Source organism: Vipera berus (assembly GCF_964194415.1).
Source record: "Vipera berus genome assembly, chromosome: Z".
In the NCBI taxonomy this organism is placed as follows: Eukaryota; Metazoa; Chordata; class Lepidosauria; order Squamata; family Viperidae; genus Vipera; species Vipera berus.
In genome coordinates this window covers 107,612,834-107,627,818 of record NC_138205.1, presented here as the reverse complement: position 1 = coordinate 107,627,818, position 14,985 = coordinate 107,612,834, and the positions used below count along the sequence as shown (strand labels likewise).

The following is a 14,985-nucleotide window of genomic DNA, read 5'->3' as shown; positions in this document are numbered from 1 at the left end:
AATGCAATTCCTAGGTCTTCTGTGGGTTTGTTTTGAAGAAATCAGTTGAGCTTCACAAATTTGTTGTATTTTGATCTTGTGTATTCCTTTGAGGAAGAATGTTCCTAATTCTTTCATTAGTTAAATTCTTTTACATACCTGTTCTAGACAACCAGAAGATAGTTCCAGGTTTCAATGGGATGCAGGGTAAAAAAAGTCAGAGCATAAAACAATTTCAAATACAATTATAGTACTGTACATTTGCTCCTGGCTTACAGTTCCATGAAGTGAATGGTTAACTGTTCAGAGGTATAAATATGGTCAAATGGAAATCAACTTGCCTAATTTCAAGATAATCCTGAAGACACATGGCTCCATTCTCCAAAGAGAAATTGGTGAAATGCAAAGCAATTTGTTTGTTGTTTGCCACATGGATCTTGTATACGCATACCATTTTATCTGGATAGTTTTTTGGATAGTTTGGTGATGTTAGCACACCAGAGGCTGTCATATATTCATGTGAACATACTGGAAAAGAAACAGAAAATAAAATAATATTGATAAAATAATAATAACCACAAATATCACAAAGTATTAAGATCTGAAAATCAAAGATGAAAGATTGCATAAACTGGCCCTAGTGTCCATACTTGGTATGATATCAACATTTCAATTTGTCAATTACAAAAAGCCACATTGCTTGGATCCATATACTACACTGATACATTATGACATACTAGGTTCTTGGGAAGAAGCTGAAGAAATGGTGTACCACCTAGTTAGCTGCTGCAAAAAGATCATACAGACTGATTACAATTCATGACATGAACAAAGTAGCAACAATAGTGGATGGGACTATCTACAAGAAATACCACTTGCCTGGTGGGATCACAAAATAGACAAATTAATAGAATATGAAGAACATAAATACTATAGGACTTTAGAATTCAGACAGATAGGCAACTGTCACATAACACTCCAGATAACAATTGTTGATAAGATAGACAAAAGAGTCTATAGATAGTAGATAGTGGACATTGCAATGTCAGAGAAAAAGAACTGAAGAAAAACGTAAAATATAAAGATGTGCAAAATAGAGCGACTGTGGCAAAACAAAACAGATAATTCCAATAGTAATAGGTGTCCTAGCTATAATCCTAAACATTTGGAGCACCACTTGAACACTATCAGCATTGACAAAATCATCATCAATCAATTGCAAAAAGCAGCTTTACCTGTAACAAGTTATATCCTGTGACAATATCTTTGATATAATTAAACAATATCTACCTTTCTCAGATTCTTGGGAAGCATTTGATAGACGCACAAAAATGCCAAAGCCAATCTAAAAATTTGACTGACTATGTGACCAACTGTAATAATAAATATTGAATAGCAGAACTTACCAAAAGGATAGAACTGAAAACCACCTTTGGGGTGGTCCTGTCTCTCAATTTCAATAAAAACAATAAAAGACTGTGTCTTCTAATATCTCAATTAAGATATACATTTAAGCCAGACATGTCAAACACAAGGCCCGGGGGCCGGATCCGGCCCGCAAAGTGGTTTCATGTGGCCCGCGAAGCCATCCTGGAAACAGTGAGGGAACGGCCCCCACTGCCTTGGCCCTGGCCCAGAGACCCTCCTTCTGCCAGAGACCCTCAGATCTGTCCCACTGCTGCCCAGGCCCCCACAGGCACCCTTGATGCGAACGATGTAGAGTGGGCCACGCCCACCCAGTAGGCCATATGCACTCTAGCCACACCCACCCAGTAGGCCACGCCCACCCTGGCCATACCCACCCGGCCCCCTGAGGGCAACCGCAATGCTGATACGGCCCTCGATTAAATTGAGTTTGACACCCCTGATTTAAGCGAAACATTAGCAATGGACAAAAGAGATGGTCCTCAGGTTTTATTAAAAAATCATTTCAGTTTAATAGCACCATACTATTAATAGAAAGTCTGGGTTTTTTTTAATTAAACAAATCTGAAGTAAGGAGACCAAAAGAAACTAAGTTTCTAACTTCAATCAGATTTTTTCTAGAATTTATTTTTTTCTTTGTTTGAAATGTCATACCAAAACCTGGAAGCTGACAAACCTAGTAAAAAGTTATATCATAGTCCAAGTGGAAGAGTCTTCTTGATCATATGGCTTCCCTGACAATTCAAGGCATTCTTTTAGCACATTTTTTTAAAAAACAAGTGTTCACGTGAGAGTTGCTTGTCTCACCAAATTCCAATACAAAATTAAAATTCTCTTGCCAGTTTTTAATTTCTAATTCTGCTATTTTAAAAAGCTATTGCATTTTGCGTAAAAAATAATTTCAGTTGGGTTCCGCAAGAGAAACAGTTCTATTTTAATGTTATTTGAAAAAATTCAGGATGCGTTCAAATAGATTGCTCTTAGGACTATTGATCAAAAGACTGCTTTTTTCCTACCTCAAGAAAAAGAAGATTCAGGAAGAGGTAATAAAAAGACTTATAAAAGGAAGATTCATTTTGGGATAATACAATGTTTCAGATATTATTTTGAAAAGGAGGCTCTTAATACATCCAAAAAGGAATTATCATCTTACTGTCCTTCTTTAAAGCAGCTACAGCTGTTCTCAGAATTGTGCTCAGCTGTGAAGGACAATCACATAGTTATGAGAAAAGATATTATTTTATTTTTTTTGCAGAAAAAATGCTATATTCACTCATCAATATGAAGGACTTTGTATGAAGATACCTTGAAAATGCTATAAATGTTTTATTTGGAAATATCCTATTCTCTTATAATATAATCCTTTCATACTAACATGTGCATATAGTTATGGAAATATAGAATTTAGCTGCCTGTTCTACTTTCCCGAAAGGAATCAGCTAACTTCTGATCAAAATATTTGAAACTTCCACAGAACTCAAGAAGGGATTTAGAAATCTAAGAAGCAAAGGAAAGTGGGCTGGGACATGCATTTTGGTCAGTATTGCACAATAGCTACAAGAAATTAAATACAAATGACTAAAAAGATTAAATATGAACATCCTGCTTCGCTAGTTTTCTTCCTTGCAATTCCATACAAAGCCATTACAGTAACTCCTCTGTTTCCCATGCTTCTCACTGAAGCAAGGAAAATCTTTTGGTAATGCAGAATTCAGCTATTGGATTGAATGCTCCTAATGTGATTTAAACACAAAGTTTTATTTTGCACTTTTTATTTTTTAACAAAAAATAAAAAAAACTTCTATTGTGTTAATTATCAACATATGAATTACATTTTGAAAGAAAAGAATGATTATAATATATGCACAAAGTTTGTTCAATATACAAAAAGAGCAAGATCTAGCAGCCAATCCAAATAATCAGATTAGCTCTGCAGTGGAAAGGACAAAGAAATAATAAACTGTAAAAACAGACAACAGAAGATTAAAACATTATTTGGTTGCCTCTTGCTGATCTATGCTTGCACAACATAGGAAAAATGAGGCAGGCATATTTCTTTTCATCTGTTTTCCAAAAGTGAAACATTCATTATTCTAAATGCCAAGTGAAGATTCTTGCATCATGATGATTTTTTAAAAAAAATCTGATCTCTCATAGTCAAGGAATAGGAATAGCTTCCTGATGAATTAGTAGTTTGTACTATTTGTAACTTCCTCGTTAAAATTGCTGTAGTTTGTGTGCAGGACTGGGGTGACCTGGTAAACCATAGATTGAGCATGAGATACTAACTGTGCTATAACTGCAAAAAGAATCAGTCCAACATTGGGCACCATTAACCAAGATACAGTGTTGAGATCACAAAATTGGCTGATAATTCTGTACTATCCTGTAGCAGTCAGACTGCACCTGGAATAGTACAGGTGAAACTCGAAAAATTAGAATATCATGCAAAAGTTCATTTATTTCAGTAATGCAACTTAAAAGGGGAAACTAATATATGAGATAGACTCATTACATGCAAAGCAAGATAGTTCAAGCCCTGATTTGTCATAGTTGTGATGATTATGGCGTACAGATCATGAAAACCACAAATCCACAATCTCAGAAAATTAGAATATTACATGCAATCAATAAAACAAGGAGTGTACATAGAACAATATCGGACCTCTGAAAAGTATAAGCATGCATATGTACTCAGTACTTGGTTTGGGCCCCTTTTGCAGCAATTACTGCCTCAATGCAGCATGGCATGGAAGCTATCAGCCTGTGGCACTGCTTAGGTGTTATGGAAGACCAGGATGCTTCAATAGCGGCCTTCAGCTCTTCTGCACTGTTCGGTCTCATGTCTCTCATCTTTCTCTTGGCAATGCCCCATAGATTGTCTATGGGGTTCAGGTCAGCCGAGTTTGCTGGCCAATCAAGCACAGTAATCCCACGGTCATTGAACCAGGTTTTGGTGCTTTTGGCAGTGTGGGCAGGTGCCTAGTCCTGCTGGAAAATGAAGTCAGCATCCCCATAAAGCTCATCTGCGGAAGGAAGCATGAAGTCCTCCAAAATCTCCTGGTAGACCGCTGCATTGACCCTGGACTTAATGAAGCACAGTGGACCAATACCAGCAGATGACATGGCTCCCCAAATCAACACAGACTGTGGAAACGTCACACTGGACTTCAAGCATCTTGCAGTGCGTGCCTCTCCATTCTTCCTCCAGACTCTGGGTCCTTGGTTTCCAAATGAGATGCAAAAGTTGCTCTCATCAGAAAAGAGGACTTTGGACCACTGAGCAACAGACCAGGTCTGTTTTTCTTTAGCCCAGGTAAGACGCTTCTGACGTTGTTTGTTGTTCAGGAGCGGCTTGACAAGAGGAATACGACATTTGAAGCCCATGTCCAGGATCCGTCTGTGTGTGGTGGCTCTTGATGCACTGACTCCAGCCTCAGTCCACTCCTTGTGAAAGTCCCCAACACTTTTGAATGGCCTTTTCCTGACAATCCTCTCCAGGCTGCGGTCATCCCTGCTGCTTGTGCACCTTTTTCTTCCACACTTTTCCCTTCCACATAACTTTCTATTAATGTGCTTTGATACAGCACTTTGGGAACATCCAACTTCTTTTGCAATTACCTTTTGAGGCTTTCCCTCCTTATGGAGGGTGTCAATGATGGTTTTCTGCACAACTGTCAGGTCAGCAGTCTTCCCCATGATTGTGATTCCTACTGAACCAGACTGAGAGACCATTTAAAGGCTCAGGAACCCTTTGCAGGTGTTATGGCTTAATTAGCTGATTAGAGTGGGACACTTTGAGCCTAGAATATTGCACCTTTTCACAATATTCTAATTTACTGAGATTGTGGATTTGGGGTTTTCATGAGCTGTACACCATAATCATCACAATTATGACAAATCAGGGCTTGAACTATCTTGCTTTGCATGTAATGAGTCTATCTCATATATTAGTTTCCCCTTTTAAGTTGCATTACTGAAATAAATAAACTTTTGCACGATATTTTAATTTTTCGAGTTTCACCTGTAAGTTCAGTACAAGAAGGTTGCTGAAGATTTAGAAAGGAGAGAGAAAAACAGCCCAAATGGTGAAAGGCTTGGACCCAGACTTTTATGAAAAATGGTTAAAAGAATTGGCTATCTTTAGTGTGGAAACAAGGCTAAGGGGAGATTTAACAGCACTGTCCCAATACTGAAATGTATAGTTCCATAGGGAAGACAGATTTACAGGTAGTTCTCTGTTAACAATGGCAATTTGGACCAGCTTCCCCACTGACTTTGCTTGTCAGCTATGGTCGCAAATGGTAATCATGTGATTGCAGGATTGTACAATGTTATAATTGTGAGTCAGGTGCTAAGCTCCCAGCACTCAATCATATGGCTAAGGGGATGCTGCAAAGGCCAGAACTTCAACTCATTCAGTGCCATTGTTCAAATGATCGCTGAACAAGTGGTCATTAAGTGAAGACAACTTGTATTCTCAGTAGTGCCTGAGAGTAGGACAAGAACCTATCGGAAGAAGCTTTACAAAGAAAGATCCAAAGACAAAGTAAGGAGATGTTCCATGGTAAGTGTTATGAAACTGTTTTCTGGAGCCATAAGTGCCTGCATCACTGGATGTTTTATAAATAAAGTTGGGTAACCATTTGTCTACGATGCTCCGAGGATTCCTGATCTAGGTAGGGAATTGGACTAGAAGATTTCCAGGATCTCTTACAATCCTGTTTCTAATACTTCAGAATATTGTTTTGCCAGAGACAAAAAATGAATTGGTTGGATCAAGTATATATATGTATCTGTACACAGATTAGCAACCCTTGATTCTTTTCAGTCCTCATAAATGTTTAGAAATGATATAAATAGAGATCTACAGAATTAGCCTCACTTTGAACAAAACCTCTAGATGTAGCAATTAAGGCTAGAGGATCAGAGATCCAGATCAGATTCTGCTCTGTTATAACTAATTTAATGATACCTAACTGGATTTGTGAAGACTGAGGAGGGAGGCAAATGTTTTCACGGCAGGATGGCTGTTACAAAAATATACTTCAGAGTCACTAAGTACCATGCCAATAGCTTGTTAACACATAGAAAGGATGACAGAAAGAAGCTACACGATTAAACCATCATAGGTATAAGAGTCATTTGTACAGTCTAAATGGCAGTTAGCAATAGCAGTAAGCCACTGTTCTACATGGGTTCAATTTTATTTGGAATAAAATTCTTCTCTAGTCAGAAGCAGCTGCAGAGACAGGGCAAAAAAGGAAAATAGAGAAGAAAATGGCATTTTCCCAGCTGACAGAAAAAAGCATATAAATGAGTAGGCAGACAAACAACAAAAAAAGAATGAATATGTAAGAATGACTGTTAACCATTCCAACAAAAAGAACTGTTTCTTTATCATGTGAGTGAGGAACTGCTGGCCTTCTAGAATTTACTAGATAATAGATTAATCAGCCCCAGCTAGTGAAAAGAGAAGCATGCTGTATTTCAGTAATATTTTTAAACCCCACAGTTCTCTACCATACTGCAAGCAGCATTCTGTTGTAAGGCCCTAGCATGGATCACACCAATGAATCCAAGTTATGTAGGCCTTAAAGCATACAGGGTCAGACCAGTGGCGTAGCGTGGGTTGTCAGCACCCGGGTCAAGGCAAGTAATTTGCGCCCCCTAACCCGCGCTCAGCGCTGCGCTGGGCGGCCGCTGCACTGTCCCTCCCCCAGATAGTCCCTCGCTCTCTCTCCGCACCGCACCGCACGCCTGGCACCCCCCCTCCACAGTGGGCGGCGACCCGGCGGCTCGGATCGGATTCGCACAGCCAGCACTGCAGTGAGAGAGAGTGAGTGAGCCAGGCAGGGGCAGAGAGCTGCGAGTGCGAGCGCACCCCCCCCAGATGTTGCGCCCGGTGCGGCCCACCCCCCCTGCACCCCCCACGCTACGCCACTGGGTCAGACTACATATTATTATAAAGTAAGGAGGCCAGCTTCTTCCAAGTTGAAGTCCTAAAGAAATATTTATTTTAATAAAAGTTGACATCTGATTTTGTTTGGTATAACAACTTTGATAAAAATGGATTTGTAGATGAGGTTTTGTTCTGTTTCTGTTTTATTTTAGTTAGTCATCTGCTTTGGTATGCTTTCATTTCCTAACTCATTCATAACTGCCACATTTTCAGTAAATATTATTCCAGAGCTATCAGTTCAGAGGAACCTGTTATTTCCTGAAAGACCCATTGAATCTTGAGTATGCTCAGAGAAGGAAATGTAAAATACACCTCTGTTGTTTGAAAGTTACATAAGCAACTATTCATGCTATGGCTTTCAGCCATAACTGCTTTGCCCAGAGTGCCAATAACTGCCAATAACACTTCTTTTTGTCCGCTATAGTTGCAAGTCATTTAGTTAATTGGGTGCCAACAATTTGGTTTAGATCCTGGTAATTGCACAAATATTCTCCATTAGCTACAGATGAATGCAATTCCCCCCCCCCCCAAAGAAAATCTAAATAGATTGGTTGAATTGATATCCAGCAATGCCCTCCTTCTCAAAAAGGAAAGAAATATAAAAAAGCTGAAGGGAACGGGATAAAACTATCTGTTTTGTCCTCCAAAACCTCACACTCATACACACATTGTATAAAATCAGAGAAAGGTTGCATACACAGCTTCCTTAATTTTTTTTCTCTCTCTTTAAAATACCTGTCTTCTGGATCATGTGACCAGAATGGAAAAGTGAAGAGTGTTAAAAATGAAGGAATTGACAACATTCCAATCACTGCCCAATTCTTTCCCACAAGGATGAATTGATAGGGTTTTTTTCCTCGATTTTTTTCTGCATAGCTCCTAGATGAATCCAGCCCATTTCCAAACTTTCTTTTTTCTAGTTTCTCCCCAAAGAAATTTTAGTCCCAATCTATCAACTATTTTAAAAAAATATCATGCTGATGGGCAGTGTTCATTCCATTTACGCAATTCCTTTCCAGGATTCTATTCAATAGAAAGAATCAAAAGTCTGTACAGATCTCAGGTTCTCCTTCTACCATAGTCTGAAGGAATTCATTTTTGTGAAATATTGAATAGATTCCAGTATTTCACTAATTTGTAATATAATTTATCTGGTTTGGCTTAATATACTATATGAACCCGGCCAATTGATTTGTGAAGTATGGTTTATGGCTTAGTGCTATATTGACTTATTTGACAAACTGGTTAATGAACCAGATGACTGTATAATATATCAACCAGATTACAAATTTCTTATTTTCTATCTATTCTTACTCACCTTCTAGCTAAATTAGGAAAGGAGAAACTTAAACAGTAAATTTCCATAATTTCATTCAAAGTAATTAGGTTTGCATGAAACATTTTTTTTCCAAACCAATGTCCTCATGTTATGATTTGATTTAATGTTCAAAACTGTACCAAAGGTTCAGGAAATTAATACGTTTTAATATATACACCCATTATAGATTACTAAGAAATGAATAGGGATGGGTGAGAAATTAATTGTGTCTAAACATTTTTATGTATTTCTCCAGTTTAGGAGTTTCGTATAGCACAGATGAATTTGAATATTCTTTCAGGCACAAATTCACACTATTCAGAATTCTGTGCTCCAGTTTTCAATACAAACAAAAGTACATACAACTGCATACATGAAAATACTGTGTGCAAAAATGTGTGTAAGTCACACAAGACTGTATTATAGTAGAGAAATTAATTTTGTAATTCAAGTGAAAGAATAACTTTCAATGTCATACCTGTAGATGCATTCAGTGAAGCATAATTAAGTGAGAAGCCCTCAGATGCAATGTTGCTATTTCTCACAAAATGCAAAGTTACAGTGTTGCCACTACTAGTAATAGATGGTGGAATGGACCTGCCACAGTACCTGTATCAAATCAATAATAACAAGGATATGTTTAATTTATTTCCTTGTGCTCATATATTTCAAATGCAGCATTTAAAGTATATATCTATGGGTGGGAACCTGATCTAGTCAACAAGATGAATGGTTTCAGGAGCAGCATCCCTGATATCAAACATTGCTCATTGGAGAAGATACACTGGAAACCATATATTCTTGTGCAGAGTATTTTGTATCTGTTGGGCAGTGCTGAGTGTCAGATTTTAATGACTGTAGCCTGGACAACAGATTTCCTGATATTTTGCTAGCAGTTGACTGATTCTTATCTTTATAACCAGGTGACCTGACTTCTAACTGATCTTTAGCCAAATTAGTTTCTGATTAGTACAGATTGGTGAGAGCTGGTTTCTGGTTCAAACAGGATTAAATACACTGAAGTTCAGCACTGCCCACCATATATTTTTCCTTCAAGGGAAAAAAAAACTTTTTCCGTTTCATACCTTCCTTAATAATGGGTGGCAAAACTTTAATGAGATGAAGGCAGTGTATGATATGGTGGACTTTTAAAGCTTTGAAATGCAACGAATTATAAAGATAACTTCAAACCAGGAACAGTACACCTTATTGTGATAAAGTCTTAGAGCTACCTATACAAAAGAAATCCCACAAAACGCAATAGGATTTAGATCTAATTAAATGCATTTAAAAAGGCAGACCAGCATAAATAGACAGATAGACAGACGGTCAGACAACCTACCGTCCTATTTTTGTCATGGTGCTGTTGTCATAGATGTCAAGATAATCTCTGTTGCAATTGTAATCAAATTCCAAGGAAAAATAAGTAAAGGTCAGATGTATTAAATATCCCGGTTGCACTGTTATAGTCCATAAGCATCTGACACTATGTGGGTAAATGTTGAGAAAGCCAGCGCTTTCAAGATTCCCTTTAGGCTCTGTGAGAAGCCCTCCACATGCTATAGCATATGGAAAGAAAGCATATTAATGAGAAAGAATATAAGAATCAAACTATAAAAATTTTCATAGATCTAGGTAGACTACAGTACTTTTATCTATCCTAATCTTCAATTATGCACCCTTATCTCTATCTAAACTCAGTGGGAGTTACTGGTAACTAGATATGCATAGCATTACATAACAGATGTAATTAATGCATATTCATTTATAGTCTTATAAAGTTGGCTCATGTGGTTGATGAAATAAAAGCTCCAGATAACATGATCAAAGGTGAGGAACGTGAAATCTGCAATGTATCAGATTATCTCACCCAGCATTAATACACATACATTTAATTTATATGCTTTACTATATTTTGCTTAATAATTGAGAAACAAATTCAAGGGGAAAGGAGAGTTGGTGAGTGACCAGAATTTACCTATATCAAAAGGTTTGTATTCAGCCATGAAACCAAGATTTGTAGTAGATGAAGCTCTGAATTTTATATAAAGTGAGTTATGTCTTGAATGAATCACTGGTGGTATAGTTGTCCCACAGTATTTTCCCAAAAAAGGAGAATTTGCATTGCCTCCATTTCTAATCTGCAAAAGAAAAAAGTTCAATCTTATGAAAATACCTATAAACTAAACACATATAGTTCATGTTATGACTTTGGATAGGGAAAGAAAATTGTCCCCTATTCTGTTTTAGATTACTTTTGTCCAATTTCCCTATCACCTTTTAAAGACATTTTTGAAAATTAATATAATTTTTACTCACCTTTCTATATAAGAAAAGTTTTCTCATACAGAATAGGTGATACAGAAAATTAATATAATTTTTACTCACCTTTCTATATAAGAAAAGTTTTCTCATACAGAATAGGTGAGTGACCATATAGGCATTTTGATAAAATTGGCTTAGTGGAACCATTTGTGCAATCATTTTCTTAAGGGTGTAGGTTTGTTCTCAGGGCTTGTGAGCTGGTTTCCGAACATTTTGTTACCAGGCTAGATAACATCTTCCATCCCCTAAATTCTGCTGAAGATGTTACCTAGCCTGGTAATGAAATGTTCAGAAACCAACCCACAAACTCACAGAGTGAACTTCAACCCTCATCCTACACTCGAGCTACAGATATTCGCCACTATCGTAAATCATTTTCTTGTAACACAAATATCCTAATGTGATTTAGTGCCATTGAGCAACGTTCAATTTTGGTGACTTCAGCATGGGCAGTGTTAATGATCTCAATCCATCTAAGTAGTAACTTGGTTCTCCTTACTTCTTTCAGTGATAATTTTCTCTTTAATCCCATCAATCCACTTTGTCTTTCCCTTCTTTCATTTTCTTCAGTCTTGCCAAGCATAAGTAAACATCACATGCCAAAAATAGATGCAATTCTGCTTGCCAATCATTTCCCAAAAAGTTAATCTTTAATGGAACCAAGATCAAATGATGGTTCCTTTTGCGATCTCAATATTTTTAGTAACAGTGCCCAGGTACAAAATGTGTAGGCAAGTATTTTATTTCTCTCACTTGTACAATGTATAACTTTAACTTTTCTGAAATTTGCATCATAGAAATATCCTTATTCTTCATGATTCTGTTTATGTTTGTCCTTGAATTCCACTCTAAAATGAATCTTCCCTTACTTTCTTTAGCATACTGTCTATCTTTAACTATTTTTAAGCCCAATACAACAGAACTATCTACAGCTTCACTGTCAACTGTAAGTTCACTAATCATGCAGGTAGGCATTATCATTATCTTCTGAGTATTTATTACTAATCCTGTTCTTTGTTTTTCATTCTCTACTTTCATAACAAATGCTTCTAATCTCCCATATTTCAGTTTAACCAAGAATTGTCAATCTACATATCTCCAAATGCTAATGTTTCAATCTCCTGTCCTCTCTTCTGTCAAGTGCCAGGGAAATCAGGAGATTCAGGCAATTCAAATGAGTATAAAGACTTATTGCAAGCTTAAACTCTCTACACAAATCTGACCAACTAAAGGGCAAGAGAATGAGCAAGAGATAAGATCTCTTGCAGGGCCACAAGTACTGGTGAGTTACAACACATTTGATCTCTCCCTCAGGCTCAGCCTAACATCTCCCACATCTTCTCTTCCTCTTAATCCCGATTTCTATTCTGAAGCACTCTGTTTTTCTTTCAATTCAATTCCAGTCATCGTATCTGTTTCACTGTAAAGATTCCTCAAAAGAATAATCTGATATTCTGGGACTAGAATATTATTAGGCTTAATATATTCCACATTCTGGAATCATGCAGAAAAAGGCCTTGCTCAATCAATAAAGCAAAGGTTTATTGTTTTATTGCTTCTTATCCTCACTTGCACTCTCTATTACCCATCTGAGGTTATCTGTCTGATCCCATGTTCTCCTGCCTTATCTGAAACTTGTCTGTTCCTTTGTTCTATGTATGGCTGTATTCTACTTTGTAAGATCTATTTGAAATATTGTAAAAACAACATAGATGTTTTATTCTACATATTATTTTGAAAAATGCAAATTCCCATATTTCTTTTATTACAAAGTATTTAAGTAATTCTACCTCATTAGCTACGACACCATTGTCTAAAGTTGTTACCAAAAACAATTCTTGTAATTGCTTATTAGACTGATAGTCTACTTAATAAGAGTTTACAATAATGTATAAACCCACATTGCCTTTCAGTTCTAAATAGGTATTCTCAAAGTATGAATCCCACCAATTTCTGTGCAAACAAATATTTTAGAATCAATCTAACCTTGATAAAAATTACATATGATATATGATAGTTTCTACATATTTCAATTTTTCAAGCCAAGCATTACATTTGATTAAATTTCATTAAAATTAAGTTAACTAAATAGTTTATTTTTTCCCTTTCTGTTATGATAAACATTGTATTTCATTTGTAACTTTTAGAGATGTCAGATTCTTATGGTGTATAAATTAAATGTAATTTTTTGAAGGGATACTGCTGGTCACATCCATGGCCTTTGAAATGTTTGGTTTTCAGATTAATTTCCTTTAAAAAATTACCTCTACATAATCTGAGTTGCAAGTAGTAACATTATAGATATGAAAATCAGTGAAATTAAGAATCACAATATTGTCTTCAGGTTCCGTTATGATCCATTCACATATATGGCCCTTTGGCAATGATCTGGTAAAGTAGGGAGATCTGATGACCCCTTCACCAGACAAGGGTCCTCCACAAGCTGCCAAGAGAAATGAAAAATTAGTTTAGTAACGAATATTGACAAACATTTTGTAGAATGTTGACTGACATGGATATTATTTATTCCATATACAGTAGTACATTTATATATTGTTCTTCAGTATCATTAAACATTACAATTTAGACCTGTGTAAAAAATTGAAAAGCTATTGTTATTTGATGAAAATTTGAAGCAAAAATCACAGCTTGCAGAGGGAACCCACTTCAAAGCAGTGAATTAGGTCAGGTACTACAAAGAGCTTCACTGATTCAAGAATTATCTTGCTATTTGAGAGGTTATTACAGACAATATATCATTTTAATATTTATACTGATAACAATAAGATGGGGTCTCTGAAATTTAAAAGTGTTATTTAAATTAAGCAATGACTAACTGCAAGCTTCAGATGTTTCTTCTATGCCTCTCTTGAGTACAATGTAACTCCAATATTTCACCTACCATATTTCCCCGAAAATAAGACCAGATTTTTTTTGTCCTCCAAAAGAGGAAGCAGGTTTTATTTACGGGGGCATGTCTTTTCCACTCACCTCTGGCACAGACAGCCCCACCCACTGGCCCACTTCTTCTGCGGCCGAAAGAGCAGCTTCATTCTGCAGCTGAAAAGGAAGCCTGCATTTCACAGTCAAAGGCCTTTCTGGAAGGCCACTGCAGCTGAGCTTTAATCCATAGCTGAGCTCTCGACAGCAGAGGTCTTGAAGAACTGAGCTATGGATTCAATCCATAGGTCAGTTCTTAGTTGTAGTGGCCTTCTGGAAAGGCCTCTGACTGCAAAATGCAGGCCTGGGGATGCTGAAGAAGAAGTGGGCCAGCGAGGAGAGGTCTGGCTGCAAGGTAAGTGGGTGCAGGTCTGGCTGCAAGGTAAGTGGGTGCAGGGCGCATGGAGCAGCTCCACACCCCACACTAGCTTGATTTTTAGGTGTGTGGCTTGCCCCAGAATTAAGGCTCATTTTTTGGGATGGGGCTTATATTAGGCCCACCCACAAAAAATCAAGCTAGGGCTTATTTTCAGGGTAGGTCTTACTTTTGGGAAAACACGGTATGCATGAAGTCATTCACTTCATGAAATAAATTTAATCTGCTCTAATTTTCACTTTTTCCACTACTTCTAAGCATTAAATACCAGTTATGGTGCACATACCCTTACCCTCTGTCCCACATTTAACTTTATGAGATCTATTGCATAAGTAGAACTGGACTGGTCTATGAAATGACAAACTGGCTGATTTTTTTTTAAAAAGTGCTTACTTTTTGAACAATATCCAAGTTCGAGCAGCTGTATTTATAAGGGAGAATTTGGAACTTAAACAGAATAATTTATCTACAGGTTTTCTGCTGCTTGAAGGCAACTGTTGCAGCTTTTCCTCATCTCTGCTATTTCCTACTTAAAAGTGAGGAAAGTGGGATTAATGAAAAAAAGTATTGTAGTCAGATCTTTAGAGGAATCTGACTGAAATATGGCAAGATTGCTGTCCTCTAAAATATCTGCTATCCTGACCAGTAAAACAACATATT

At 37.0% G+C, this 14,985-nt stretch overlaps 1 protein-coding gene across 1 annotated transcript in view; it reads right to left on the bottom strand.

Annotated features, from left to right (window-relative positions):
• The window catches only part of CUBN (cubilin), a gene marked incomplete at its 5' end in the record, with an annotated part of 199,548 nt that overhangs the window by 142,784 nt on the left and 41,779 nt on the right, over positions 1-14,985 (bottom strand). Inside the window, 5 exon segments of the mRNA XM_081346267.1 lie at positions 321-507; positions 9,163-9,293; positions 10,027-10,243; positions 10,663-10,825; positions 13,274-13,452. Of these exon segments, the coding sequence (XP_081202393.1) occupies positions 321-507; positions 9,163-9,293; positions 10,027-10,243; positions 10,663-10,825; positions 13,274-13,452 (877 nt within the window).